At 57.3% G+C, this 27,654-nt stretch overlaps 1 protein-coding gene across 3 annotated transcripts; it reads left to right on the top strand.

Annotated features, from left to right (window-relative positions):
- On the top strand, positions 1-27,654 carry TRIM29 (tripartite motif containing 29). Of its 3 annotated transcripts, none has more exons than XM_021062977.2 (10): positions 1-883; positions 9,294-9,389; positions 10,180-10,413; positions 12,136-12,334; positions 15,530-15,631; positions 17,830-17,913; positions 20,444-20,539; positions 21,885-21,983; positions 23,387-23,463; positions 26,442-27,654. In XM_021062977.2, exons 1-10 carry the CDS (start codon positions 83-85, stop codon positions 26,502-26,504), a joined length of 1,851 nt encoding a protein of 616 aa, XP_020918636.1. In that variant the 5' UTR covers positions 1-82; the 3' UTR covers positions 26,505-27,654. The 3 variants fall into 3 exon arrangements, with proteins under 3 accessions (XP_020918636.1, XP_020918635.1, XP_003129991.4); XM_021062976.2 differs by having other exon boundaries at positions 21,882-21,983; XM_003129943.6 differs by lacking the exon at positions 21,885-21,983.

Raw genomic sequence — 27,654 nt, 5'->3', positions numbered from 1 at the left:
ACTCCCCGCCGAGACGCCCGCCGGAGAGGTCACCCACCCACACCTCCAGGGAGCCCGACCCAGACCAGCCAGGTGACCCGCGATGGAAGCCGCAGACGCCGCCAGGAGCAACGGGGCCAGCCCGGAAGCCAGGGATGCCCGCAGCCCGCTGGGCCCCAACGGCAGCCTGGAGAACGTGACCAAGGCCGAAGGCAAAGAGGCCAAGACCACCAACGGGCACGCGGGGGAGGCGGCCGAGAGCAAGAGCCTGGGCGGCGCCCTGAAGCCGGGCGAAGGAAAGAGCTCCCTGTTCTCCGGGAACGAGTGGCGGCGGCCCATCATCCAGTTTGTCGAGTCCGTGGATGACAAGACCTCCAGCTACTTCAGCATGGACTCTGCGGACAGCAAGAGGTCCCCCTACGCCGGGCTCCAGCTGGGGGCCAAGAAACCGCCTGTCACCTTCGCCGAGAAGGGGGAGCCGCGCAGGTCCATCTTCTCGGAGCCCCGCAAGCCCACCGTGTCCATCATGGAGCCCGGGGAGGTCCGGCGGAACAGCTACCCTCGGGCCGACTCGGGCATCCTCCTGCGCTCCAAGTCGGGCTCCGAGGAGGTCCTGTGCGACTCGTGCATCGGCAACAAGCAGAAGGCCGTCAAGTCCTGCCTGGTGTGCCAGGCCTCCTTCTGCGAGCTGCACCTCAAGCCCCACCTGGAGGGCGCCGCCTTCCGCGACCACCAGCTGCTCGAGCCCATCCGGGACTTCGAGGCCCGCAAGTGCCCCCTGCACGGCAAGACCATGGAGCTCTTCTGCCAGACGGACCAGACCTGCATCTGCTACCTCTGCATGTTCCAGGAGCACAAGAATCACAGCACTGTGACTGTGGAAGAGGCCAAGGCTGAGAAGGAGGTAAGAGCCGGGCCCCTCCCCCACCACCCTCGGGGCCTCTCCTCGCTCGCTGAGTCCTCCCACCTCATTTTCCCACTGCGGGTGCTAGAGTCTGGGGCTCATCTCTCTGCTGTCCCTGGGTCTTTCAGAAAACACTTCTGTCCCCTCTACTCTGCCAGGCTGGGAGTGAGGGAGGGCTCCCCAGTCCTCTAAGGCCCCAGGAGACTGGTGTATTCTAGATGAGCACATAGGGGCTCAGCAAAGATAGGGGACTCGGCTAAAGTCACAGGATAAATTCAAGTCAGGTCAAGGATTGGCACTCAGTCCTGGGCTGGGTGGGCCTGGCTGGATGTATCTTTTTCTTCTTCTTCTTCCTCTTCCTCTTCCTCCTCTTCTTCTTCTTCTTCTGAGGAGTGGGTTATGGGTGAGGAGGAGGGAATTTGGGGATGGCTTCAATGTCCTATTTTCTGTCTTCAGAGTTGGCCTTTGCAGGACAGCAGCTTCTTCTTGTTCCGTCTGATCCCCCATCCTGTCCCTTGACCCCCCTGCTGGCCTCCTTTATCCCCCCTCAGCCAGGCCCTCTGTGCTTTGTGTGTGTGGTTGTATGTGGTGGGCGTGCCTCTGCCTGTGGATGGACGCTCTTGGTGAGGGTTGGAGTGGGGGGGAGGGGTCTGTGTGTTTTATATGCACGTGGGTGTGTATATGCGTATGTGGATGTTTGCATAGGATTGTGTATGTAGCACGTCAGTGTGCTTGCATGCATCCTGTGTTCGTGATTCTGCCAGTAGTTCTGTGGTGAGGAGCGGAGGCGTGTAGAGGCTTGTGAGTGTGGTATACCTGGAGCGGGTGCGCCGGCTACAGGCTCAGCTGTGGCTGCTGCCCCTGGCCCCGCAGACTGGGGCCCTTTGCCCCCACTCCCCCGCAGCCACATAGCTCCCCGGCATGGGCAGCCTCTTGTTGGGGTGAACCTTCCCAGCGGTCAATGCAGGGGAATCGACTTTCTGCACCCTGCAGGCACCCCCTCTGTGCCCAGCCTTCCTGACCAAAAGTTTGTGGGTGACTGTCTCCCACCCACACTGCTGGGCAGGAAGGAGCCGTCAGAGATGAGAGAAAACTCAAAGATCCTTTTCCGAAGCCTCATTTGGCCCAGGAGCAAGGTGACCCCAGTTTCCCCTGCCTGGCTTCACGCTTCGTACAGGAAGATGGAGATGGGGGCCTTACTTAGAAAATCAAAATAGAACAAGGACCAATCGTCTTCATTCACCACAACGAAGAAGTTGCACAGCCCTGACTGGGCTGGGTTTTGGGAGACCTGGATTCCAGTCCTGGTTTTGCCTCTGATCAGCTGTGCAGTGGTAGCCAGGTCCCTTCCCTTCCTTCAGGCTCAGTTTCCCTTCACGTGAAACTAGGGGATTGGACTCCATTGGAGATTTTCTTTCTTCCTTTCTCTTTTTGGCCATGGGGGATCCTTAACATGCTGAGCCACCAGGGAACTCCTAGAGGTTTTCAAATTACCCCATAGAGCCCTTGGGGAGCTCCATGGAGCTTAGGATTCTTGGGAATGTCATTAGCTTAGGATTCTTGGGAATGTCTTTAAGGTGTCAGGGATGAGAATGGGGGCAAAGTGATGCCAAAAAGACAGGGTCGGCAGGTTCCCACCTCACAGCAAACAGTACGTGCTCTTGTTCATCCGTTGTATACATGGGGTTTGGACTCCAATTTTATCTGAATCAAGGGTATCTCCAATTAAGAAAAGCCTGAATGCTCTTAAAGGGTAGTCTTTGGCAGCTTTCTCTGGTGGTACCTGGAATGTGGAGTTCATGTTCTAGTTCTGGGCAGGACTCAAAGACAAGCTGTGTCTTGAGGGCTTATAATGTAGGTCAGGAGGCAGAGCTCAGACAAACCAGTCTGGGGCGCATCCGCCCGGTTCCGCAGCAGCAGCTGTAAATAAACATCAACTTGCAGAGGACAGAATGCCAGGCTTGATGGAGAATTAGCAGTCTCGCCCGTCTCCCTTCCACCTTGCGAGGGGGACATGGGCCCAGAGGAAGGAAGGAACATGTCCAAGCCCAGCGTTTGAGGGAGACACTTCCTTAGTCTCTTCCAATGTTTGAGAACAACTTGGGGAGGGGGCATGGAGGGGGATGGGATTCAGGAGGTTATGAGCATTGCAGGGGCTCAAGGGAAAATGTCTCATGCACTGGAGTGACTTTAGTGGTGGGAGTGTTCCTGTGTGCCTGCGCTCGCCAGCAGCAGAGGTAGGCAGGGACGGGTGGAGCTGAGCAGCTGAGAAGAGCCGAGATGGAGGCGGAGCACCTTGTCCAGGCCTGGCTGTGTTGGAATGTCGGACGTGGGGGGTGTTGGCACGGATCAGCCTTAGGTGGGTTGACAGATCAAAGTGAATGAGCATGTCAGTCCCGTCAGCCTTCGAGGCAGCCTCTGCAGACCCAAACATCAGCCCCCACACAGCTCTTTGCAGGAAGCTCTGGCCAGAACCTGTTCTGCAGGCCGGTTGGTGGGGCCCAGGGGAGGTAAGCACTGACCTAACTTGGTTCCTTGTGTGGGACTATCGACGACACCCACTGCCCCAGTGCTCCTCCGGGCCTCAGCTCTACCTGTAGACTCCGAGCAGAGGCGGTGTTGGAGAAAGGCCTCTTGTGGGCTGTCATGACAATCCTTCCTCTGCTAACCTGAAATCAGAAGGTTTTCAGCTCCACTCCTGATGTCACAAAGAAGGGCCACAGATGTCCTGAGGTCCACCCCTTGCCTCTGGGGTTGGATGCTGCTATCGCAGTGTTCACATCCATCCTGACCTGTGACTCGAGGCCCTTCCTTCCATCTATCCCCAGTGCCCTCATCTGCATCGGGTCAGGGTTGAGGACTCCTGGCCCTGGCTGCTTGCTGCGGGGAAGCCTGCCTGGCCTCTGCACCCATGAGTCCGCCTGGGCTCTGTGTTGGCAGGCTGGAGAGGTGTGGGGTGGCGGGGAGCACACAGGCCAAGCATTGCCCTGGAGGGCCAGGTCCTGGCTCTCCTGTACAGCTGCAATTCGGTGCCTCAGCCACTCTCCTAATGATGCCATCACTTCTGTTCCTGTCACCATGGCCTGTGGCTTTACTTCCATTCTCACTGGGCGGTTCTTCCATGAAGGCTCGGCTGCTGGGTTGCTTGGCACAGGCGGTGGCTGGTCTCTGAGTTTTGGGAGCTGTGCTGCTCTGGGCCCTGGGGGCTCTTTGGGTAGGCAGCTGTGACCGGGATTCAGGAAGAAGAGCCAGGCTAAAGGCCTGGAGTGTGATGGACGGACTGGAACCACCATCCCGGAGATTTGGGGGGAAAACTCTTGCTATAAGACGGGGTCAGAGAGAAAGGAGGTAGACTGACATCTCTGGGTGTTGAGGGGGAAACAATCAGATAAAAGATGTACAGAGGCAGGAGTCAGAGTGGGACAGTGATGTGTAGGTGGGGAGGATACAGTCTGTCCTTATAGAGCACCTCCAGGTGCCAGGTGCTGGCCGAAGCCTTTACGCGGTTACCACAGTCCCACCAGGTGGGAGGAGCTACAGCTATTTAATAGGTGAAGAAAGGAGCCCAGAGATGCCAAGAGACTTACCCAAATTTATAGCGCTGGGGAGTGACGGAGCTGGAATTCAGACCCCATGTGGCCACAGCCCAGGCTGTTTCCTCTTCACTTTTTTTTCTTTTTTTTTTTTTTTTTGGTTTTTAGGGCCATACCCATGCATATAGAGGTTCCCAGGCTAGGGATCTAATCCGAGCTACAGCTGCCGGCCTACGCCACAGCCACAGCAATGCAGGATCCAAGTTGCGTCTGCGACCTATACCATAGCTCAGGGCAACACCAGATCCTTAGCCCACTGAGCGAGGCCAGGGATCGAACCCACAGCCTCATGGTTCCTGGTCAGATTTGTTTCCACTCAGCCACGACAGGAACTCCCTTCTCTTCACCATTTTAAACAGTGTTTTTATAAAGTTGGCAGGAGCCCCTTGGGGTCACTTGGGAGGGTCTGATTCAGGGGGTTGGGGCCTGGGATTTGTATTTTTAAGTCTCCCTCAGGGATTCTAATGCTTAGTCTGGAATCTAGACCATTTAACCAGGAAGAAACTGAGGCCTGGTCGGTGGGCTGACTTCTCACGGGCTTGCTGCTGGTCTGGAGACGGCCCCGGTGATGCTCTTCCCACCCCATTTTGCCCCTTCCCGGTCCTGACCCCCTAGGAAGAAGGGAAGGGGAGCCCCAGCTGAGCAGGCTAATACTGGGCTGTTTGACACTGGAGTGGGAATTGGGAAGTCTATCCAGAATTTCAGATTCTTATCCAGATAATTACCATTTGTCTGAAAGTACAAATTTGGCAATTAACTGGCTCATTTGGCAAATGTCACAGCCAACGGCCCGTGTGGTTAATTCAGTCCAGGGACGGATCACAGCCCCATCTCCCCTTCCCTGGGGAGGCGGGGGGCAGGGGCAGTGCAGGTACACAGGTCCAGATGAGTCCTCAGGTGAGTCTGCATCTGAAGGCCCATTCCAAGCTGAAGCACCAGAGCATCTGGCCATCCTTCTGTGCCACCAAGGCTGGAAGGATTTCAGGGCTGAGGGCTTGTTACAGGCACCGGAGAGAGAGGCAACCTTGGAGGAGGAGTGGTGGCGGGGAAGGGAACAAAGAAGGCATTTAGGGACAGGCCTGGGCATCGTGGAGGGAGTGGAGGGAGTGGGGTAGGAGGAAGTCAGGAGGGCGTGTAGATGGGGGCGGAGCTGTGAGGAGCTGAGGCCCAGGAGGAGGAAAAGAGGGAGAAAGCTGAGGACTTGGGGCGATGGGGAGGGTATGGGGAGGAAAGGGGATGACGGAACAAGGTCGAATGGCTGAATTGCACCATCTGCGAGGTGGGGGAGCCTGGGCAGGTGTGAAGGGCATGGACGCTGTCCTGGAAGATCAAAGACTAGCCTAGAGGTTGAGGCCACAGAACAGGAACTAGGTCCCGTTGCTGCTGTGTCTCAGTTTTCCCACTTCCACCGTGGGAACCTAGACAAGCTCCTCAATCTTTCTAGGCCTTGGTTTCTGCCTCTGTAAAATGGGGGAATAGCATGAGAAACAATGGCACTTGGTAGATGCCCTGTGATGCACTTAGCATCCTGCCTTGTCCTGCTGCTGCAGGAGAGCTGGGGATTTGGAGCCTTCCTGTCTTAGATTGTTTCCTATATCCTGCCTTTTCCTGCTTTGGGGCAGCCCTTCCAGCAGGGAAAAATTGCCAAGAGCTAAACAGATGCTGGACAACCCCCCCACTGAGGTCTCACTGCAAACCCTCCTCTCCTGACAAGGTAGTGCTCCTTCCTGAGGTGAGAATGGATCCTTCAGCAGCACAGAGCTCCCAGCCCCAGGTCCCTTCCGACATCCCCTGCGCCCTGCAAGTCTGGGCCTGCAAGGCCCCCTCCCAGCGGGTGTCGACTCTGCTGGTGCTCCAAAGAGATCAGGAGAACGAGTCTCTCTCCCCTCCGCCCTGATGGCGGCTTCCGCCCACTGCGGCAGACAGCTCGTCTTCAGGTTTTGACCCTGCCCTCGCTTGTTTCCAGATCATCGGCCTCTCCCTCTGCCCCACCCTGGCTGCTGGCTGGCATCCCCAGCTCTCCTCCTCTGGCCTCCCCCTTCCCTGCCTCTCTTACACAGGCTGGACCCCCTGGGGCTGAGTCCCGTTGCCCTTGGCCTAGGCTTTTCATTGTTCTCAGCCCATCGGACTCTCACTCCTCTGTATTCTGTGCCTTCTTCCTCCCTCTTGGCCAGGGAGTCTGTGCTCATGTGACTAAGAACTTCCCTCACCTGCAGGCCTCAGCCCAGCCTCACCCTTGCCCTGCAGCCGCCAGCAGGTCCCCGAGTACCTTGGCTCACTCCACTGGCTCCTCACCTTCACCTTCTCTAGGCAAACCTTCTCCCACTTGCAGGGCTTAGCCCCCCACACCCTCATCCAGCCCCCATTCTATTTTCCCCAATCCCCTCCAGTCCATCCTTATCCACCCTTTAGCCTCTATGTCACATCCTCAGCCTAATGTCTTGCCCTCCCCGCCCCTCCATGCACACTTCGCTTTGTATCCCAGCTGTGTACATGCCACACCTGGACCCCAGCACCACGGCACACGAATATCACCAAGACCTCTCCTCTTTGCACCTGCCTGCTCCCCTCACTCACCTGTGCCCTGCTGGCCTGACGGCCACCCTGACTTCTCTCCTCTGGACCGGGCTCCCGGTCCCTGGAAGGTGCCCTGTACAACAGCGGTGGTGGGACCCCTGCTCCGTACTTTCTCTAGAGCTCCCCCTTGCCTGATCCTACCGCAGCCCACAGCCTCTCTGGGAGGCGATCCTCCTACCCCACTCCAAGTAAGACGGAGTGACGGTTGCATGGAGGCCACCTGCCTGGAGGTGGCAGTAACTGGTTTCAAACCTTTGGACTCCTAGTCCTGTGCTCTGGGTGGGTGCCTTCCTGGCTTCCCCAGGCTCATTTCATGGAAGGGCTGCCCTTCCCGCCTCACACCCCACCAGGCCTGGGGTGGGGCTGAGTGCACTTTGGTTTCTGCCCTCCTTGTTCTGGGGGCTGAGGAGGGGGCGAGAAGCCCCAGGGCCAGCCCCTCCATCTCTGAGCCAGGCGAGGAAGCTGTAGGGGAGGGGGCTTCCAGCCATCCCCTCCCCCTCAGGCCTGCTCCAGGGGTGGGGGGAGGCCCTCTGGGGAGGCCCCCAGGTCTGCAACCTCTGAGTTCCAGGCTCTTGGCTCTTCCCCTTCACTGTCTCTGCGGCCCACATGGGGTCTGGCTTCCTGTGCCTGCCACCCTCCCACCCCCGCATCTACCGACAGCTGGCTTCTCTCGGCCTTTGTCCAGAGACCGGGCCAAATCCTCATCCTCATCAGCTTTTATTCCTCTCCTTTTAACAACCATTTTCCATCTCTGGTGATGGCATTTTCCATGGTGTGGGGTTTCCAGCCCTCTGCTGGCAGAGCACACACTTGCTGAGAAGAACGTAGCATCTTTTGCCAGGAGAGCCCGGGGTGTGGGCTGGGATCAGGGGCTTTCTGCCTGGGAGTGCTCGGCTCCTGCCCTGGGCCTTCTCACCTTCTTTACCAGCTCCTTGAGCCTCTGGGCACTTTTCCAAGAAGGCCAGGACCCTCTCTCCTCCATCAGTCTACTTCCCTGGGTGTCTGCCCCAGGCACCCATCTGCACCCCCACCCCAGCCTGGAGGAGCGTCCAGGAGGTGTGACGTGGTGAAGTCAGTGCCCAGCTGCTCCGGACTCCTTGCCAGCAGAGCTTGCATTCCTGGTGGTTTGTGGCTTCTGCATCTTGACATTTCTTGTGGGTTCCTCAAGGAGACAGCTGGAAAGGGGTGGGATTTTCCAGTGTGGGCAGGAGATCTTGAGCCCTCCAGAGTGCTCTCGGATGCCTGGGTCTTCCTGCTGTCAGGTGGAAGTTACCTGCCTGTCTTCCCAGCTAGAAAGTATTTGGGTGCATTGGGTGGTGATGGGGAACCTACAGAACAAAAGAGGTGCCTCTTGACTGAATTGGGTTGGACTGAGCTTAGCACCTCCCTTTGTGTCTCTTTTGTAGCTGCTTTTCAGAAAAGGGCACTTCTCCCATGGAAGGAAAGTAGCGTCCCCACTTTCCAGACCCTCAGAGCTCACCTGCCAGCGCACTCCTGCTCCATCCTCTTCCACGCCCACCCCAGACCCTGACAGCCTGCACCCTCTTCCTGAGCAGGGGTCCCTAGGATCTCCCCTTCTCTTCTCACTGCCCTCACTGCCTCCCTCCCTCGCTAGCCACTCTCTTCCCCCAGGGACCCTGAATAAAGTCCCCATCTTGCCCAGACTTCAAGACTGCACTCCCTTTCCTATAAACAGGTTTATAGCTGTGCCTGCCTGGACGGAGCCCCCGCTGGCGGCAACCCAGGTTCCTACTTGCAACACAGGTCTCACGTCATGTCATAGAAACGCTGCACACTGTTACCGCCACAGAACACTCCCTGGGCTGGGCTGGGCTGGGCCGGGTCCTATTTCTCCTCCAAGCTGCTCCCCAGTGGCCCTATGTCCACTGAAAGGAGTGGGAACCCGTAAACGAGCTTCCTTCCTGCTCACATTGGGTGGAGGGCCTGGCAGGGGGTCAGCCCTTTACAAAACATGGCTGGGCTACTGCAGGGGCCCCAAAGCTCCAAGTTTACGGCAAAGTGGTCTTTGGCTTGCTGCTGGATCTTTGGTGGCTGGCCTGGTGTCTGGCCTATCCAAGGGCCTGATGAGTGTTTGCCGAATGCGGGCCGAAGGGCTGAGTGGTGGGCCCTGCTTGAGTTGGCTCCCCGGGTAACCCCATCACCGATGGGTTTGATTCTCTTCCATCTTCCCCCTCCTCCCTCGGCCCGACTTCTCCTCCAACCCGGCTCCTTCCCTGCAGACGGAGCTGTCACTACAAAAGGAGCAGCTGCAGCTCAAGATCATTGAGATCGAGGATGAAGCTGAGAAGTGGCAGAAGGAGAAGGACCGCATCAAGGTCAGCAGCCCCCAGGGCTCCCCCACCCCCCGACCTGAGGAGGCAGGCCTGGGCTCCTGCTTTGGGCCTCAGGCTACCCTTACATCCCACCCTTGTTTCTTGGGGAGTTCTCTTACCCCCTCTGGCATTTCCACCAATTCCCTTTCTAAGTCTGGGCCACGCGTCCAGGTGGGATGTTACCCATCCCTTAATGCTCATTTTATATCATCCCATCATATAAAGACCCTGGACCAACTTGCCCTCCAGTGTGTCTTCCAATGTCCCCCAATATCTGTTTTGCTCCCCAGCTATCCAGCCACCCCATGCACACCATGTTCCCTTTAGTTGTGCCAGTGTGGCCAGATGTGTGTCTGCCACGGCTTGAATACTCATAAACTGCAACCTGAGATCAGTGCCCCTTGACCCTGGCTACAGAAACACCCCCTCCATTTACTTTCTGACTGATGTTCGATTCTGGTTGAGGTTTCAATGAACAGAACTTGACTCATCTGGAAACTTTTGGGCCCATGGAGTTGCCCAAGGATGGAGTGAGGGTTCATGTCAACCCACCAAGGGGGATGAGCTGCAGATAGACAACAAAAGGTGGACTGTAAAAAAGCCTGCCCATCTCCACCAATAGATGGCATGCCTCGGTGTTGCCTTTGAATGAGATTCTTGGTTGAACAGGCTTGCGGTGTGAGAGCATAGAAATGCCCTGACTCTGTGTTGGGAACCTAAAGATGCACCTACTAGGGAGGTTTTGTTCATTACTGAAAGCCTCCTTCCTCTCTCTAATTTACGCTGGACACAGAGCTTCACCACCAATGAGAAGGCCGTCCTGGAGCAGAATTTCCGAGACCTGGTGCGGGATCTGGAGAAGCAAAAGGAGGAAGTGAGGGCTGCACTGGAGCAACGGGAGCAGGATGCCGTGGACCAAATAAAGGTGATCGTGGATGCTCTGGATGAGAGGGCCAAGGTGCTGCAGGAGGACAAGCAGACCAGGGAGCAGCTGCATAGCATCAGCGACTCGGTGCTGTTTCTGCAGGTAATAAGCAACTCCTCTGCCATTTAATTCCTCACTCCTTCTATCCACTCATGCAGACCGTCATCCAGTGTCCATCTGTCCAACCATCCCTCTACCCACCATCCATCGTCCTTCCCTCTATCCATCAATTCATCCTCCTAAAGCTCCATTCTATTGGTCCATTTAACTTTTTCCATCCGAGCCATTTCCCTACCTACTTTAAAGATGGCATACTGGAGCTCCCACTGTGGCTCAGCAGAAACGAATATGACTAGTATCCATGAGGATGCAGTTATGATCCCTGGCCTCACTCAGTGGGTTAAGGATCCAGCGTTGCCGTGAGCTGTGGTGTAGGTCACAGATGTGGCTTGGATCTGGTGTTGCTGTGGCTGTGGTGTAGGCCAGTGGCTACAGCGCTGATTCGATCCCCAGCCTAGGAATCTCCTTATGCCATGGGTATGGCCCTAAAAATACAAAAAAAAAAAAAAAAAAGGAAAAATAAAGATGGCATATAAATATCATCTTTTACCAGCTTCAATTGATATGTACTAATAGTGCTTCAGGCTCAGTAGGAAAGAATTCTGTGATTGATTAGTGGTGTCTGCATGGCATGTGGGGGGTGGTGTGTAAGTGCTGCATGTTTGTTATCCCTGATCTTGCCTGTCTTGTCTATTGCTCCATCCATCCTTCCACCTGCTAGAGTGTTTTGGGTACTGCATGCTCAGTCCTCTTTTAGATGCTGTGGAGAATAGAGAGGTGTAAGACATGGTTTTTGCCCTCCAGGAGCTGCAATCCAGCTGGGAAGATAAGACACATACAATTAGAGAACAATATAGAAGTGTATGTAATTAAGTGATAAAGCATACGGTTCAGGAGATAAGTGCCTGTGGAAGCTCTGGGAAGGGCAAACAGGCTGGAATAATCCAAGACAGCTTTGTGGAGGAGATGGAATTTGAACTGGGTCTTGAAGGCCCATTAAGATTTGGGAAGGAGGAGTTCCCATCATGGCTCAGCAGTAATGAACCTGACTAGTATCCATGAGGATGCGCGTTGGATCCCTGGCCTTGCTCATTGTGTTAAGTATATGGCTTTGCTGTGGCTGTGGTGTAGGCCAGCAGCCTGGGAACTTCCATATGCTGCAGGTGTGACCCTAAAAAGACCAAAAAAAAAAAAAAAAAGGGTTTAGGAAGCAGGAAGGCAGGTGAGAAGTGCCACTGTGTAGAGGCAGGCGTGTGCAGAGGGAGAAACCACCATCATGACTGATTCACGACACTGGTAATTCCTTGCATTTCTTTGGTACTTTCACTCCCAAAGACTTGGCAACTTGTGTCACTCCCATCAACCCCTATTAGGTAGGCATGATGCACCCAGTTTAAGAGATGGGAAAAGAGGGTCACATATATGCCTGCCAGGGCCATCGGGGATATTAGCTTCTAGTGATTTTAGTGTTACCTTTCATTTTATTTTTATTTATTTTTTTGGCTGCGCCAGTGGCACATGAAACTTCTGCACCACTGCAGTGAGAATGCCAGATCCTTAACTCACCAAACCACCAGGGAATTCTGGAACCCTTTCACTTTACAGAAGAATAAGAAATGGTGCCCAGTGAGGAAAAACAGGGCTAGTTAATAGCAGAGCTGGATCTAGAACCAGCTCCTCTGGCTCCCGTGCTGAGTCTTCCAGCTGCGTCCCCATAGCTCCTGAACGCCCAGGAAGCTAATGACTTCTTTCCTTTCCTGATAGGAATTTGGTGCCTTGATGAGCAGTTACTCCCTCCCCCCACCCCTGCCCACCTATCACGTGCTGCTGGAGGGGGAGGGCCTGGGGCAGTCACTGGGCAACTTCAAGGACGACCTGCTCAATGTGTGCATGCGTCACGTTGAGAAGATGTGTAAGGCGGACCTCAGCCGTAACTTCATTGAGAGGAACCACATGGAGAATGGTACGTCCCCTCTTGTGGGCAAGCCCCAAGGCCATGGATGTTTTCTCCTCGGTCGATTCCTTCTGGCTGTGTGTAGGCTGGCCCCTCCCTGTTCCCAGCCACTCATCCCACCTAAGGCTCTTTGGACGAGGACTCAGAGATGGTACCCCCTCCCTTGAACTTACTGCCAGCCATGCAGCTATCCCAAGGGGTCTCCAAGGGGGGAAGCATCCCAGGCCCTGGCTGCACACATGTGTTTTCTCTCTCTCTGTGGGTCTTCCACCACATGTAGGGATTGGTTTCATTCAGCTCTGAATCTGACTGGAGGGCCCAGTCCAACGGCTGTGTGGATGCTGCAGCTTGTAAGGGCCAGATTCCAACCTGGTGGCTTTGCAGGCTCCAGTGAATGTGACCTAGAATGCTAGTGTCTGTGCCTAGGGGGAGAACTTGCCCACTACCAAGGCCTTGCTGAGCCATGTTGAGCCCAGAGGCTGGACTTGGCCTGGCGGCCTGGCTGGGGATGATTGAGCATAGCATGACTCAGTGACTCACTAACTCCCCTGAAGTCAGCTTCTCTTCTGAATCACGCTGTCCCTGCAGAGGGCAACTGAATCATCTCACAGAAAGTCTCCTAACTTGAGAAACTGCCCCGTTAAGTCCTTTTCCACCAGGCCCAGCCCAGTCCCCTTAGGGCCTATAGCTGGGCACTTTCCCCAAGCCCCACCCAGTGGCCCAGGCCTTTAGAATGCAGCCTAATTAATGACTTCTGGCCCCAGCACCCCAAAGGAAGGGACCCTTGGTTTTGGTCTCTGAAGGGAGCATGGGATTCTTTGGGAGAGAGAAGGGGGTGATTGTAAGCAGAGGGGTTGTGGCTCAGGAGGGGGTCTGTATATCTTGGTGATGGTGACAGCACATAGTGTGCTGTGAGATGTGAGGCACGTTCAGTCACACCTGAGGACAGGTAAGCCACTGTAGGAGGACCATCATTGGCCTCAAGAGGCACTTGGGGAGCTTCTGTCGAGGCTCAGTGAAAATGAATCCGACTAATATCCATGAGGATGCTGGTTCGATCCCCAGCTTCCCTCAGTGGGCTAAGGATCCAGTGTTGCTGTGGGCTGTGGTATGGGTCACAGACGTGGCTCGGATCTGGCATTGCTGTAGCTGTGGCACAGGCCAGCAGCTGTAGCTGATTCAACTCCTAGCCTGGGAACTTCCAAATGCTGCTGGGTGTGGCCCTTAAAAGAAAAAAAAAAAAAAAAAAAAAAAAAAAAAAAAGAAAGAAAAAGAAAAAAGAGGCCCTTGGATCCTGAAACCCTCCTAATGACAACGGCGACGATGCTGGTGGGGATGGCCGCCAGTGATTGGGGGCCCGCTGGATGTTGCCTCCGTGTGAGTCCCTCTCTTACGTTATCTTAGTCTCCCTATGTGATGCATTGCGTCTCACAGAGAGAAGCTGAGGCTCAGAGAAGGGCGTTTTCAAAGGGCTCACAGCTAAGCAGGGGGCCAGCTGGGTTTCACACTCTGCTCTTCAGCCTCCTCTGTCTTCTCATCCTTGAAGCTGCTGCCACTGGTGGCCATGCAGAGGAGTTGGGCGTGTGATGATCACGGTTCCTGGGGTACCAACCTGGGGTGGGGGGTAGCCCCTCAGTTGAGGTCTGGCCAGACTGAAGAGGATGGCCCTGACTGGGGATGGGTGGCCTGAGAGCCTCACAGGGATCCCTGCTGCCCACCCATGGTGCCATTTCTAGGTCACAGATTGTGTTGGCTGTGGCCTCTGTGCAGGTGTGGCCCTGCGGCCTATACAAGGTGTGCAGGGAGGAGGCTGCCAGAAGCAGGATGGGTGCTGCTGATGTCAGTGGCCCTATATCTGTGCCCAGGGCGTTCTGTCACTTCTGTGTTTTGGGGAGTGAGTCTGGCTGCAGGAGGTGGGGGATGGGTGGCTGGTGAGTCAGACCTTGGAGTGACCATCCATCCTCTCTTTCTTGACCTGCCCACCAGACCAGGGATTCTTTCCTACTATCAAAAGCCTGGGGGCGGGGGGCTGAAAAGCAGCAGACCACCCTCCTCCTGGGCTTGGTGAGGAGGGGGCTGGGCTGATATCAAGGAGTCGGTTTATTTGTCATGAAGTGCCTACTGTGTGCCAGGCCCCTCCTGGGCACACGTGATGGAGATGATGGATGAGGGTCTGAGCCCCTCCTCTTCTTGCCCTGGGGGGAGGGAAGCAGAGGGAGGGGGAGAGGGAGGGGCAGAGGGAAAGTAGCCGATGGGGAAGAGGCAAGGGAAAGGAAAGGGGCAGAGGGCGGCTGGGGAAAGGCAAGCGTGGGGCTGCGGATTTGTTTGGGTTTGGGGGGCTGCTGGAAGGTTCAGCGGAGAGTCAGTGCCCCTCCTGAGTAGCTCCCTCCCTTTGTCCGCACAGCTCTGCCCAGCAGGCTAGATCCCTGGCCCTGGAGGGCAATGCTGGGACCTCATTCCACACCCCGGGGTGCCAGCAGTGGCTGGGACAGAGCCAGGCAGTGGGGATGTGGCTCCGACCCCAAACCTGCCCTGATTGGTCATGTGACATTGGACAGTGACTTCACGTACCTCCTGAGGCTCAGTTTCCTCATCTGTCACCCAGGGAGCTTCATGCCTGCCCAGGAGTTGATGCACACATCACACAAGAAATGGGATTCGGGAGTTCCTGTCGTGGCGCAGTGGTTAACGAATCTGACTAGGAACCATGAGGTTGCGGGTTCGATCCCTGTCCTCGCTCAGTGGGTTAAGGATCTGGCATTGCCATGAGCTGTGGTGTAGGTTGCAGACATGGCTCGGATCTGGCATTGCTGTAGCTGTGGCGTAGGCAGGCAGCTATTAGACCCCTAGCCTGGGAACCTCCATATGCTACGGGAACGGCCCTAGAAAAGGCAAACACACACACACACAAAAGAAAAAAGAAAAAAGAAAAAAAGAAATGGGATTTGGTAGCACCTTGTAAACTGCAAAGTACCCTGCACCCCATCTAACTCACAAGGGCCAGTCCCTGGGAGGGTGGGTGGCCTTCCGCAGACCTTCTCTCGTCCCCCAGGAGCTCAGGGGCAGAGGGGATGCTGGCAGGGTGCCACATTCTCTGAGGTTGGGGACCTGGCCTCTCTGGGCTGACTTAGCAGAGCCCAGCGATGCCCTAGGGGACCAGCTCCTGCTCCTGCCCCCTGCTGACCTGACCTTTCTCCTGCCCAGGGGGTGACCATCGCTACCTGAACAACTATGGTAACAGCTATAATAGCGAGTGGAGCGCTCCAGACGCCATGAAGAGATACTCCATGTACCTCACGCCCAAGGGTAAGGAAGGGAGCGGATCCGCAGAGGGCGTGATCCGGGAGAGACTCAGCCAGGTTCCCCAGGGGAGTGACCTTGGTGGATTTGCCTGGGAAGGTCTGCGTGTATCCATTTCCTGGTGTAATTAACAGCACCTCCTCTCACCCTCAGTCTGCACCTGTCCAGAGGGTCCCCCTCCCCTGCAGACAGTCCCCTCCCACCCCTTTCCCTCCAGCCCACCGCCTCCTTCCCTTTCCTTCCAGAGGTTCTCCTGGCTGCCGTCTCACCCACTCCCATCCGCTGAGGCTGAGATGTGTTTTATTTCCACTTAGGTTTTTGTAGTTCCGCAGGAGGGCTGGCTCCTCCAGAGCCACCCTGCTCCTCAAGGCAGGGGAACGGAGGGCTGTTTTTTAAAATTCCTCAGCTGTCCCTCCCAGTCCCTGGAGAGGCCCACCCTGAGGGCCGGCAGCCCAGCAGGGTGGGGGTGGAGAGCAGCACCTGCCAGTCCTCACCCTGGGGCAGCCTGTCACATTCTTTGGCACCATCAACAAACCACAGCCATGCTCATCACATAAGGGTGGGCCTGTCTGGTGGGTTGAGGGGTGGGTGCATGTGTGTGTGTTGGGGGGCAGAAGAAGAGGGTGCGTGTGTGCGGGGGAGACAGGAGGCATGGGAAGATGTCAGGTGCAGGCAGCAGGGAGCCTGCAGGCCCTGGGCACTGATTTGCACCCCTCAGAGGCCCACACACATGGTAGGAGGGGCCCAGGGGATCTGGAGAGATGAGCTCAGCAGAGAGGCACCTTGGCCTCCCCACCCAACTTGAAAACAACACCTGGACTTCCCAAGAGGCAGCTGGGCCCAAGGACCCCTGCGCCACATTCCTGGGCAGCCAGTCCTTCACTTCACCCGGAGCGCGCTTCTGGAAGAGCTGCGTTAATCTACCACCCCAGCCTCTCTGGCCCTTCTGGCTCCCCATCTTCTGACACCAGACCCTTTTGTGGTATCAAGTCCCCTGACTGGCTGCTGCCTGGCTCACCTGCTCTGTAGAAGATGTGGGGAGCAGAGCCATCGGTGGGGGGGTGTTGAGGAAAGAGTAGGGACCCAGATGTCATCCGAGAGCCAGGGCCTGCCGCCCTTGGGCTGGTCACTGCCCCCTCAGCACCTCCATCTGAGAAGGAGGCGGTTGGACCTGACGGCTAGGAGAGCTTCCAGCTCTGTCACCAAGAGTCAGGCTGCGGCATTTGTAGGCTGGAGAAACAGATTCATCTGGTGCCTCTGCTCCCGCCCCAAGGACAGGAGGGAGGAGGAAACCCGCCCTCTGGGAGCTCCCAGGCTCAGGGTAGAGGCAGGGAGAGTCAGCAAGGAGATCTGGAAACAGAGCCACCAAAGGGCCACGGCCTGAGTCTGGGAGCTTTGGGGCAGTGGGACTGGGCGGTGAGACTTCTGGGAGAGGTTAGTTTCCAGGCTCCTGGAAAGAGGGGTGGTGGGCTCGGGAGAGGGGACATAGCTGGGATGGACAGAGGTGCGGGGGTGCAGGTACAAATGTTAGGAGAAGACCAGCAGGAGCTCAGCAGAGGGGGTGGGGAGGTGGGAGGGAGTTGCCCACGGATGAGGGAGTCTGAGGCACATGGGAGCACATTGTCTTCATCCACTAGGTGGGGGTGGGCACCCCGAATGGGGAACGGAGGGAAACACCTGTGCCATTTAGGGCTCGTCCGTGGGGAAAGCCTCTCATGGCAGGGGAGATATTTGTGGCACCAGTTCATCAGGCTCCTCCAGGTGGCAGCACCCACATGGCCAAGGGACCAACTCTCTGCCCACGCTGGCTGTGGCCCTCCTTCCCACGGGCACCCCATTTCCCAGCCTCTGGGGTCTTAGTCACACAGGGCCTGGCTCAGGAAGGCTCTGGTCTAGTTAGGGTGACCATGCGTCTTAGCCCATCAAACGCTCTCGGGATTGTCATCTAGTACACACGGCATAACTATTAATAACGCCCCTTTCTCGCTCAAAAATGTCCTGATTGGAATGGGAAATTATGTGGTAACCTTATTCTGGACCCAAAGGAGCTGTCTTGGTGGTGGAATCTGGGTCCTAGGACAGGCAGTGGGAACTGTATGGGGGGCAGAGGTCCTGCATTGCACCCCTCAGATCCGAGCCACAGGCCCCCGGATGAGCCAGGTCCACCTTTCCGAGATGACGCCTCCCCTTCATCTGCTTCACAGGTGGGGCCAGGACATCGTACCAGCCGGCATCCCCCAGCCGCCTCTCCAAGGAGAAGAACTTCAACAATCTCTATGGCACCAAAGGTAGGAGGTGGGCAGGGCCCATGTAGGGGCCACGCGGGCGGGAGGTGGGGGCTGGGCCATGGGCAGGGCCTGGACTCCCAGTGTGGCATGAAGGTGGGGAGCTGGGCTGGGGTCGGTGGCCCAGAGACGGGTGGGGAGGGTCCTACTTAGCTTAGGGTGTGTGTGTGTGTATGTGGTTTGCATGTGTGCGTGTGTGTGTTCACATGTGCGTAACATCCTTAGGCTGAGGAAAGTCACCTCCGCATCCCTGGAAATCTCGGAGTCCGTGAGATCTTCTCACTGAAGGGACGAGTCAGGGGAAGTGGATGCCGGGGTTGGGTGTGGAGACTTTCCTTAGCAGATGTCTGGTGGGAGGACCACGGACGACCTTGACTGATCTGTGTCTTCCTGTGTTGGAAAGTCGTACGGTGCTTAAGACCAAGTAACGTAGCAGGACCCGAAAAGTCAGGCAGCTAGGAACTGGGTCTTCCCTGGAAACCCGGGAGGTACAGGTGCCAGTGAGGCGGGTGGGTGGCATGTCCTTGAGACCCAGGAGGAGGGAAGTGTGGGTGGAGATGTGGCTTTCTCAGGGAGAGCGGCCGAGTGCAGGGTCCCCTCCACCCAGAGCACTGAGGGCACCATTGCTCTGCAGCAGGTCCGGGCCCTTGATGAGCCCGGGTTCGGGGGTGGCAGGGTGTGCGCAGGGACTGGGCCAGCTCCTCCAGAGCCCTGCCTCGGATACACCACGGGAGGTCTGAAGAGGCACGGAAGAGAGTTGTGGGGGGCTCTGCAGTGAGGACAAGACCCCAGAAATCTGGAGGGTCGGGGCACCACTGAAGGGGGGCCGGGGGTGGGAGGGGAGCTCAGGCCTGTGCGTCCAGGGTTGCCTTCACTCTGTTGCCACCACAGGCACCGTAGACTGTGAGCTCCGTGAGGGCAGATGCTGTTCTGTCCTCTACTGTGACCTCAGGGCCCAGAGAGGGAGGGGCTCAGCAAGAGTTTGTTGCCTGAGAGGAAGGGGGACGAATGAATGGGGGAAGGAGAGGGCAGGGCCTGTGGCCTCCCGGAGCCTTGGGTGCACACGCTCAGTGAGGGCCTTGATGCAGAGCCCGCTGGAGGCACCCGTGGGAGGGGATCCACGATGCGACACTGGCCAGCCCCGGCCATCTCTGACCCTGACCCATCCCCCTGCAGGCAGCTGCAGGAGAGGATCGCCAGGGAGCGGCTGGAGCGCAGGCACCATCCACAGGGGCTCTCAAAGGCCCTCGTGGAGCTGTTCCTGCCACACTATCCCCATGGCCTCTTTTCTCTAGACTGCAGGGCCATACTTGCAAATGGACATTTGCAGCCCATTCAGACGGGCAAACAGGATTTTGGAACTTGTATCAGCTGCCTCTGTCTCCATGTTTGTATTTATTTGTTCCTTTACTCATTTGTCATCCATCACCCTGACAACGAGCACCTTCCAGGCACCAGGCCCGGTGCCAGGTGCTGGGTGTGATGCCCACCCCCGCCCCCACAGAGTCCAGTGGAGGAGCTGGACCATTAAACGTGCAATTACGACGTGATACGGGGCCTGGGGCTGAGACACATTTAAACTTGGGGGAGGTGACATGGAAGCTGACACATGAATTTGCTTAGAATGGGGGGCAGGTGGGCTTTCTAGGCAGAGGACCTGGTCTGTGCAGAAAGCCTGGGGCAAGAGAGAGCCTGGTGTGTGTCCGGGACTCAGAGCATAGTCTGGCTGGAACGTTGAGTGATGGAGACGAGGGAGGAGGGGTGAAGCCAGGAAGTGGAGCCAATGGCGAGGGGTGGGGGCAGCGGCTCATCGAAGACCTGAGGAGCGTGTTAAGGACTTTGTACCTCAACGTAAGAGCAGCGGGCCTTTAGCTAGGGCAGGGACAGGACAACACTTTATTTTCTATTTATTTTTTATTTTTTTATTTTATTTTTTGTCTTTTTGTGATTTCTTGGGCCGTTCCCTCGGCACATGGAGGTTCCCAGGCTAGGGGTCGAATCGGAGCTGTAGCCACTGGTCTACACCAGAGCCACAGCAAAGTGGGATCTGGGCTGCATCTGTGACCTACACCACAGCTCATAGCAACGCCGGATCCTTAACCCACTGAGCAAGGCCAGGGATCGAACCCATAACCTCATGGTTCCTAGTCGGATTCGTTAACCACTGAGCCACGACGGGAACTCCGGGACATGACAACGCTTTATAAATTTTTTTTTTTTTGGCTGCACCTGTGGCATATGGGCATATGGAAGTTCCCGGGCTAGGGATTGAATCCAATCTGTGACCTATGCCACAGCCTCAGCAAGGCTGGATCCTGAACCCACTGTGCCACAGTGGGAACTCCAGTGTTTTATAGTTTAGAAGGACAACTGTGATGGCAGGAAGGATTGGCCAGAGGCCTGATGAGGGCCCAGCAGCATCCTGGCTTGAGACGTGGCAGGGGCTGGAGAGATTCACAGGAATGGCCACGTCCTGGTCTCCATCTCCTCTGCCAGGCTGCTCAGGGCTGACGCCTCTTCCTCTCCCTGCCAGGTAACTACACCTCCCGGGTCTGGGAATACTCTTCTACCATTCAGAGCTCCGACGACCTGCCTGCTGTGCAAGGCAGCTCCTCCTTCTCGCTGAAAGGTGAGCTCACCTCATCTGACCTTGCTTTTCTGAGCACCCTGTAAGCCCCGCCTTGGTCTCTGCTCTGCAGTTCTCACCTTGTAGGGCTCAGAACCTTGCCTACATCATGTCTCTGCTTTTGGGAGGGCTGGGCAACCGCACGCCAGCCCCTCAGTGTGCTGTGATGTGGGTCTCAGTGTCCGGGCGGTGGGGACGGCCACCCCCTCTGTGACACCCCCACCCCAGACCTCCCCAGGCTGCTTCCATCAAGCTTAACTTCTGAGTCTTCCTACTGCAGAAAGTTTATTTAATTTTGTCAGCTGGTGACTCCCAGCCTCGGTTGACTCTAGAACGCTGTGGCCACATAGCCCCTGTCAGCAGCCCTGGGAGCTGCATCCAGCCCAGCCTGTGTGAGACACGCAGATCAGATGGATTCTAAGGCCTCCCCAGTCGGATTCTTCCCCCAGAGCTCTTTGAGAGGGTCAAGTGGTCCATGCCCCCTGTGCCTGGAGGTCATCTCGAGGGGCAAGCCTGAGGCAGACCCCAGCTCACGGTGGGACCCACGGCCCTCACATCTCTTCCAAAATGTCCATGCAGCTCTGGTGGGCCGCAGTAGGAGCAGGCCTGACGGTCTTCTGGCCCCCAAGATATCTGGCCAGGGAGGCAGGCTAAGCAGGCTGGGTGGGCTCAAGGGCAGGCAGTGGAAGCAGGGCTGTGCAGGAGGGCATGCCCCAAGTGGCAGCCACGGACGGTGGCTTTCTCATCCAGCTGTCTCTTCTGGGCTGGATCCCAGCCTGTAGCCAGCACTAGGATTCTTGGAACTACCAGCAAGGGGCTATGACTGGAGGGTCCCAGTGTGCAGGACCCCCAGGCCTGGGGGAGCTCTGGGACTTGCCCTGGCCTGTCTGGCTTCCAGCAGCTCCCTCCCTGCGCTTGCTCAGACTTGGATCAAAGGCCACCTGGCAGGGAAGACAGCCACCCTTAGGTGTGATCTGGAGCTTCCCTGCTCCCCAGTATCTCCCATCAGCCTGCAGGGCCTCCCGGATGAAGGCCTTGCCCTAGGAGAGCCCCTCCTCAAATACACCAGGACCCCGAGCAAAGCCCAGGGACACCTGGTGTTCCCTTCACACAGATCAGCTCATCAGATCCGCTGGGAATGACCCTGAATGTGGGTGCCGGGCCGGGGTGTCTGTGTGGGAAGACTGACCCCACCTGCCTCTACGCTGGGGGGGGGGGGCAGGGAGTTCACTTGGGGTGCTGGGTGCCTGACTGAGCAGGGGCTTCAAGAGCCACGGTGTCCACAGGACATGTGACTCCCTCTGGGCCCTCCTGGGACTAGTGCTAATGCCTCTCTCTCTCCCAGCAGGCACTGGGAAAGTCCCCTATCAGTTCGCTACCTTGGGACAGGCCAGCACAGAGTTTTCCAAACCCCTGGATGGCAGTGGGCTGTTTAAAAATAATCCTGGTACCTGCCTGTTTTGCACCTGCCCTTTTCTCTCCCGTAGCAGGGCAAGTGGGACATCCTGTGGGGCTCTCTGCCACTTCTAGGGTGTCCGGGTCCCTCCTCCCAGAGCTGCCTGGAAGAGGATGCATGCCCCCCGCCCCCATCCCCAGCCCACCCTCCCCGGGATTCTGCCTGCTCTAAAGCTGGTCTCCTGGACCCCACCCCCTCCTGGTCCCCATCTCTCTCCTGACTGGCCTGGGATTTTCTTTCTGAGAACTGAGAAGCGAGACCTGAGATCACCCCCCTTAATCTCCCACTCAGGGCCCGAGGAACCCTCTCTGTCCAAGGCTGCCCCCACCCCAGAGGCAAGGAGACACCGGGGTTCTCTGATCTGTCTCTGGCGCCTTGCTAAGCACCAGCCCGGGGAAGGGCCAGCCTGGCTGGCTGCCTGGCAGCGCTGCAGGTGCTTTCTGGGCCTGACTGCTCTAGATCAGGCCAGGCCAGGACTCCGGCCTGCTCCCGCCTGAGCTGGACCCTGTCTATACCTTGAGCTCCTCCACGTCCAGGTCGCAGCCCATTTCTTCCCAGGCACCACTTCCGGTCCCTGCAGGCTGAGGGCTGATGCTTTTCACGGTTCTGTGGGCCAGAGTGCCGTGCAGACCCGTTGGGCTGAGGAGGGAGGTTGGGGAGGGGGCTTGGGGCTTGTTGTTTTCACCCTGGACCACAGCCACAGGGCAAATTACTGCCCCTCACTGGGTCCGGGCCTCCTGCTTGTGAAGCAGGGAAGACGGGGCAGAACTAGGCAATGGGGTGTGGGGATGGGCTCTGGAGCCCAGCAAACCTGGCTTCCAGTTCTGACCACTGCTATTTGCTGTGCATCTCGGGGTATCAGAATTGGGGAAGACTGGTGGGGAGTCCCAGCACAGTGCTTGGCCCAGGCGGGGCCAGTGAATGGGGGGCGGGCATCGTCCACACTGCTGGGGGAGGTTGACATGAGCTCCTCCTGCTGGAAATGCTGGCAAGTTGTGCTGATCAAGTGGATTTCCTGGGCTTTAGAGAGGGGAGGGGTCTGTGGAGTGAGCCTCCAGGGTGGGAGGGGGGGAATCCCTGCACATGCACGTGGTGTGATCCTGACCTGGATTTGGGGGTGACACTCCCATGCTGCCTGGCCCAGTCTACCTGGCCTGCTCCTCCCCCTCTGTCTGCCTGGGTGCCTTCTCCCTTTGGCCCGCCTCCCCAGGATTTTCTTGGCATCCCCCCCACCCCGCCCCAGGCTGCTGCACGCCTCTTCAGGGCTGGCTGCACTTGGTAATGGGCTGGATGGAGCTTGGCGGTCACTTTGGAGATGGCATCTGTGCTGCTCCGACCCTGGGACCCTGACTGCCAGCTTGAGGTCCCTCTGACAAAATGTCTTGTCTTCCCAGGTTATCCTTCGCTTATCAGGAGCCAGAGCCCCAAAGCCCAGCCCCAGACTTGGAAATCTGGCAAGCAGACTTTGCTGGTGAGTGAGGAACCTCCAGCAGAACCTTCCCCGGGCTCCCATGTCCCGAATGGGCACCAAATGGGCCTCCCAGGGGCAACTGGTCATCACTTGCCCGGGGCCCGTGGGAGGATGGTGATGTGTCTGGGCCATGGGATGGAGGGAGGAGGCAGCTGTGGCCTGAATACACGCCTACAGGAAGGAAAGACCGAGGCAGGGCTAATAGGCAGGGGGCCTGGGCAAGCACATAATTTCTGAGCCTCAGTTTTCGAATCCATAAAGTGGGCAGCCCTGTTATTATTATTATTTTTTAATTTTCAGATGGTAGTTGGCTACCTATGCTTGCTGAATGATGGCCAAAAGACTGAGGCGGGTGGTGGGGACAGGCAGCCTCAAGATAAGTCCTGCTTCCCTCGGGGGGAGGGGGGTCTCCAGCTCTGCCAGCATAGAGATCGCTGAGCTGATAGCACAGGTGAGGCAGAGGTTGCAAAGTTAGGAATAGGTGTATTTAAGATTCAGTAGCTAATCACCCTGAGCTGGGGGTATCAAAGAGCAGTGCAAGAGGAAGCTCTTAACAAGACGGTCATGGGGTCTAGCCACCTGCTGGCTGTGGGATCCCGGGTGAGTCAGAGCCCTCTCTGGATCTCTACGTTATAAGGCAGTGCTCAGATGAGCCAGTCCCTTATACACTGTAGACCTGAGTGCTGCCGAGACCTCAGTGATCAGGGGCTGTCCTTCCTTTCCTGAGCCCCCACTTTTTGAATGCCTTCTCCCAAGGCCGGTGCCAGGTCCTGCTGGAGGAGCCAGCCAGCCGCCTTGGGATGTGGGACCAGTGGGGTGGGCACAGGGGCTGGAACCCTCAGCTGCCTGCTGTCTTTGCATTTGGAGGTCAGAACAAGGAGAGGTGACTTGCTCCAGGCCACAGTGACTGGGGCCCATTTAATTGGAGAGAGTCTTTAATTTGCAGGTGATGGAGCTAAGTGATGGCGTGTGTGATTCGAATGGAGCCCCTGGGCATCGCAGCAGCAGGACTGCAAAAAGCAGATATGGGGGAAAAAAAGGAAGGATTCTAATCCTGAATTTGGCCCTTCCCCTCCCTCCCAGAGCCTCGATCCCAACAGAGAAGGCTTATTAGCACCTTGAGCTGTCTTGTAGGGCAGGGTTTTGGGGTCTGCGGCCGGTACCCAGTGCTGAAGGCATGGAAGCAGTTGCTAGCATGGGAGCCAGCCTGGAGGCAGCCTGGGAGGCAGGATGTCTGGGGTCTGGCCCCAGTCCTCTCACCAACTTGTTGTGTGAGTCATTCTTCCCCGTGCTTCAGTTTCCCCATATGTAACCTAAGTTGCCCAGATGATTTCATGGCTCTTCCAGCTTTCCTGTGCTGTGACTCTGAGCCAGAGAGGGAACAGGGGCAGCAGACGGGTATGTGTGTGTGTGTGCAGAGAACATCCTGCCCAGATGCCATGGTGTTCCTGCCCCGCCACCACTCTGGGCTCTTAACCAGACCGCACCATTCATTGACCTGCATCCATTCTGTTGGCCTCGCCTTCCTGCAGCAAGGCCTCTGCCATTTCTGGGTCTATTCACTTTGCCTTGCTAACCACTTTGGGGTCCAGGCTGGCACCTGGCGATCAGAAGACCTGGTCCAGACCCTGCTCTGCCACTGGGTGGCTGGGTAACATGGCTGTGTCTTTCCCTGCCCTGGGCCTCTGTCTCTCTGTTGTTTGCTAGGTCGTTTAATCAAGGACTGAGCTAAGGACTCTCAGCCACCACCGCCCCCCCCCGCTGGCATTCCACAGCCCCCAGTCCTGCTGTGGCCCAGATATAGGCAGGTGACCCTAGATATAGGTTTCCAGTTGGGTGGGGCAGGGGAGGGGCTGGGATCACCTTTGGGGTCTCCTGTCCTAAGACCTGTGGGGTGTGAGGAGGGCCCAGGCTCTGATCCAGCTCAAGGGCAAAGCCACTTCCGGAGACCCTCCAGGGGCCAGTGGGGTTCGCAGGGGCAAGCAGCAGCCAAAATGTGCTCTTCCTCTGTGCCTGGGGGCGATTTCTCAGGGCCCTGATGAAATGATTGGGAGGAGAGGGGAGCGCTGATTTTGTGAAATTGCTGCGGGATGTAATACACAGGGCTGGCAGGAAAATTGTCACCGTCCCTGTCCTGAGACACTTCCTGAATCCCAATGAAGCTGCCGGGATGAGAGAGGCAGAGAGGGGCTGGGAAGGGAGGCCCCCAATCGATGTTGGGTTGGGGGGATCGGCCTCTACACCCCCTCTGTCAGGGACAGTTATGCAGAGGGAGCAGAGGCTGACACTTGAGACTCAGCAGCCGTGCGATGACATGGGTGGGGCAGGGGGCTGAGCTCTGGAGCCAGACTTCTGGGGCTCAAATCCCAGCTCCTTTGCTTACAATCTGGGTGACCCTGGGCGAGGTGCTTAGCCTCTCTGTGCCTTGGTTTGTTCATGTATAAAATGCGTGTGACAGCAGTAACCCACTTAATTGGCGGTTGTTAAAATTCAGTGAGTCCATCTACGTGAAGCCCTCCTACCAGGACTGAGTGGTTCCATGGAGCAGAAAACGCTGTATTAACAGGGGTGCAGGGAAGGGCTTCCTGGGCGTGGAAAGAATTTGGTTTTTTTGGCCTCGCCTGTAGCACACGGAAGTTTCTGCGCCAGGTCGGCCACAGCGGTGACAATACCAATTCCTTAACCTCTAGGCCACCAGCGAACTCTGAGAGAAGGTTTGATGAGGCTGAGGTTCAAGGTCACCAGCCAGTTGACGGAGGGCAGGAATTCTAATTAGGCTCTGAAGCTGGAGACTCTGATAATACTGGGGGCCAACCCCCCCATCAAGGACTATTTAGAGCTCGTGGGTCAGACCAAAGGCCCCTAGAGCTGTTGGGGTTCAGACCACTGCCGCTTCCTGGTGGTGGTTAGAGCGCGGGGTCTGGCTGGGGGGCTTAAGCGCCATCCGATCTCACTAACTGCTCTTGTTTCCCCTGCAGTCTCACTACCGGCCATTCTATGTCAACAAAGGCAACGGGATCGGGTCCAACGAGGCCCCATGAGTTCCAGACAGGCAGGAACGAGGCACCGCCTCCCCTGCCCTCCCCAGCCAGCCCTGCTGCTCTTGCGACTCTTCTCATCTGGGTGGGCAGGAGCCCGGCCCTGTGCCTGCCCTCCTCCAGCCTTCGGCCCCCTCTCTCAGGGCCACCTGCCTGCCCCCCCACCAGCCACCTGTCAGCCACGCTCCATCCAGGTCCCCTTCCTGCTTTGTGACTAAGGGTCACCAGCTTTCCTGTGCTCAGAGGCTAACCCTCACGGGGGTGGGCGATAGGTGGGCTTTTCTCCCCTAACCCACCAGTCCCACCTTTGGGGCGTGATCGTTGGGGCCAGTGGTGGGTACCCACGTGGTACCAGTCTGCCTTCCTCGCCCAGGCCCCTGCTGACTTCAGGCCTGTTGGCCATTTCTCCCCAAGGCCCTTCACCCCAAGAGGCAGTGAGTGGGCGCCCATCTCCCAGCCATGCGGGCCCAACTCTTCCCAGCAGCCTGGCCCCTAGGAGAAGACTTGTGCTCTGCCCTGGTCCTACCTACCAAGGCCAGCCTGGCAGGACCTGCAGCCCTTGGCCACCACCGAGGGGAGCCTCTCAGCGTCTTGGCATCCTCCTGCCTGGCCTCGGATCACCCCACACCCTCTGTGGGTCTGCGGTCCCTGAGGACCGGCTCTCCTGGCTGGCAGGATGATCTTTGCCAAGATACGTCTTTCTTCTACCTGCTGAGATAAGCAATTCCCTTGACACAATCTACTCCACCCCAAGAAAGTAGCCCAGCGGCCCCAAGGAAAACGTCGTTTATCTATAGAATTTCATTGGTTTTGTAACTAATTTCACTGGTTTCTCCCTGGCCATGGGAAGTGAGCAGGCCGGCTGTTTACAAGGATGCTATTTACAAGGGCGCCTTCCCCCTGGCCCGCGCCCTCTCCCCTGCCCATTGGGGTCTTCCTCTTCCTTCTGTCTGCCCTCCTCGCTGCATGGTGTCAGGGGCCCAGGGCCTGCAGAGGACCCCAAACCGGGAGCAGCAAGGAGGGGTCCTCTCTCCTCCGGCCGCCCCACCCCGGGCCCGAGGGGGCTCCCAGGAGGGGGCTGCTAGCAGGGGTGGGAGAGGGACGGAGACATTCAGCTTGGGCTTCCCCTCCAGAATAAACCATTGATCACTCA

This window comes from Sus scrofa, chromosome 9 (genome assembly GCF_054392235.1).
Source record: "Sus scrofa isolate SSC_HxYL_T2T_F1_AM1 chromosome 9, Sscrofa_HxYL_maternal_Yorkshire_Landrace_v2.0, whole genome shotgun sequence".
Taxonomy (NCBI): domain Eukaryota; kingdom Metazoa; phylum Chordata; class Mammalia; order Artiodactyla; family Suidae; genus Sus; species Sus scrofa.
The sequence above is the reverse complement of the archived record's forward strand: the minus strand, read 5'-3'. Positions and strand labels throughout refer to the sequence as shown.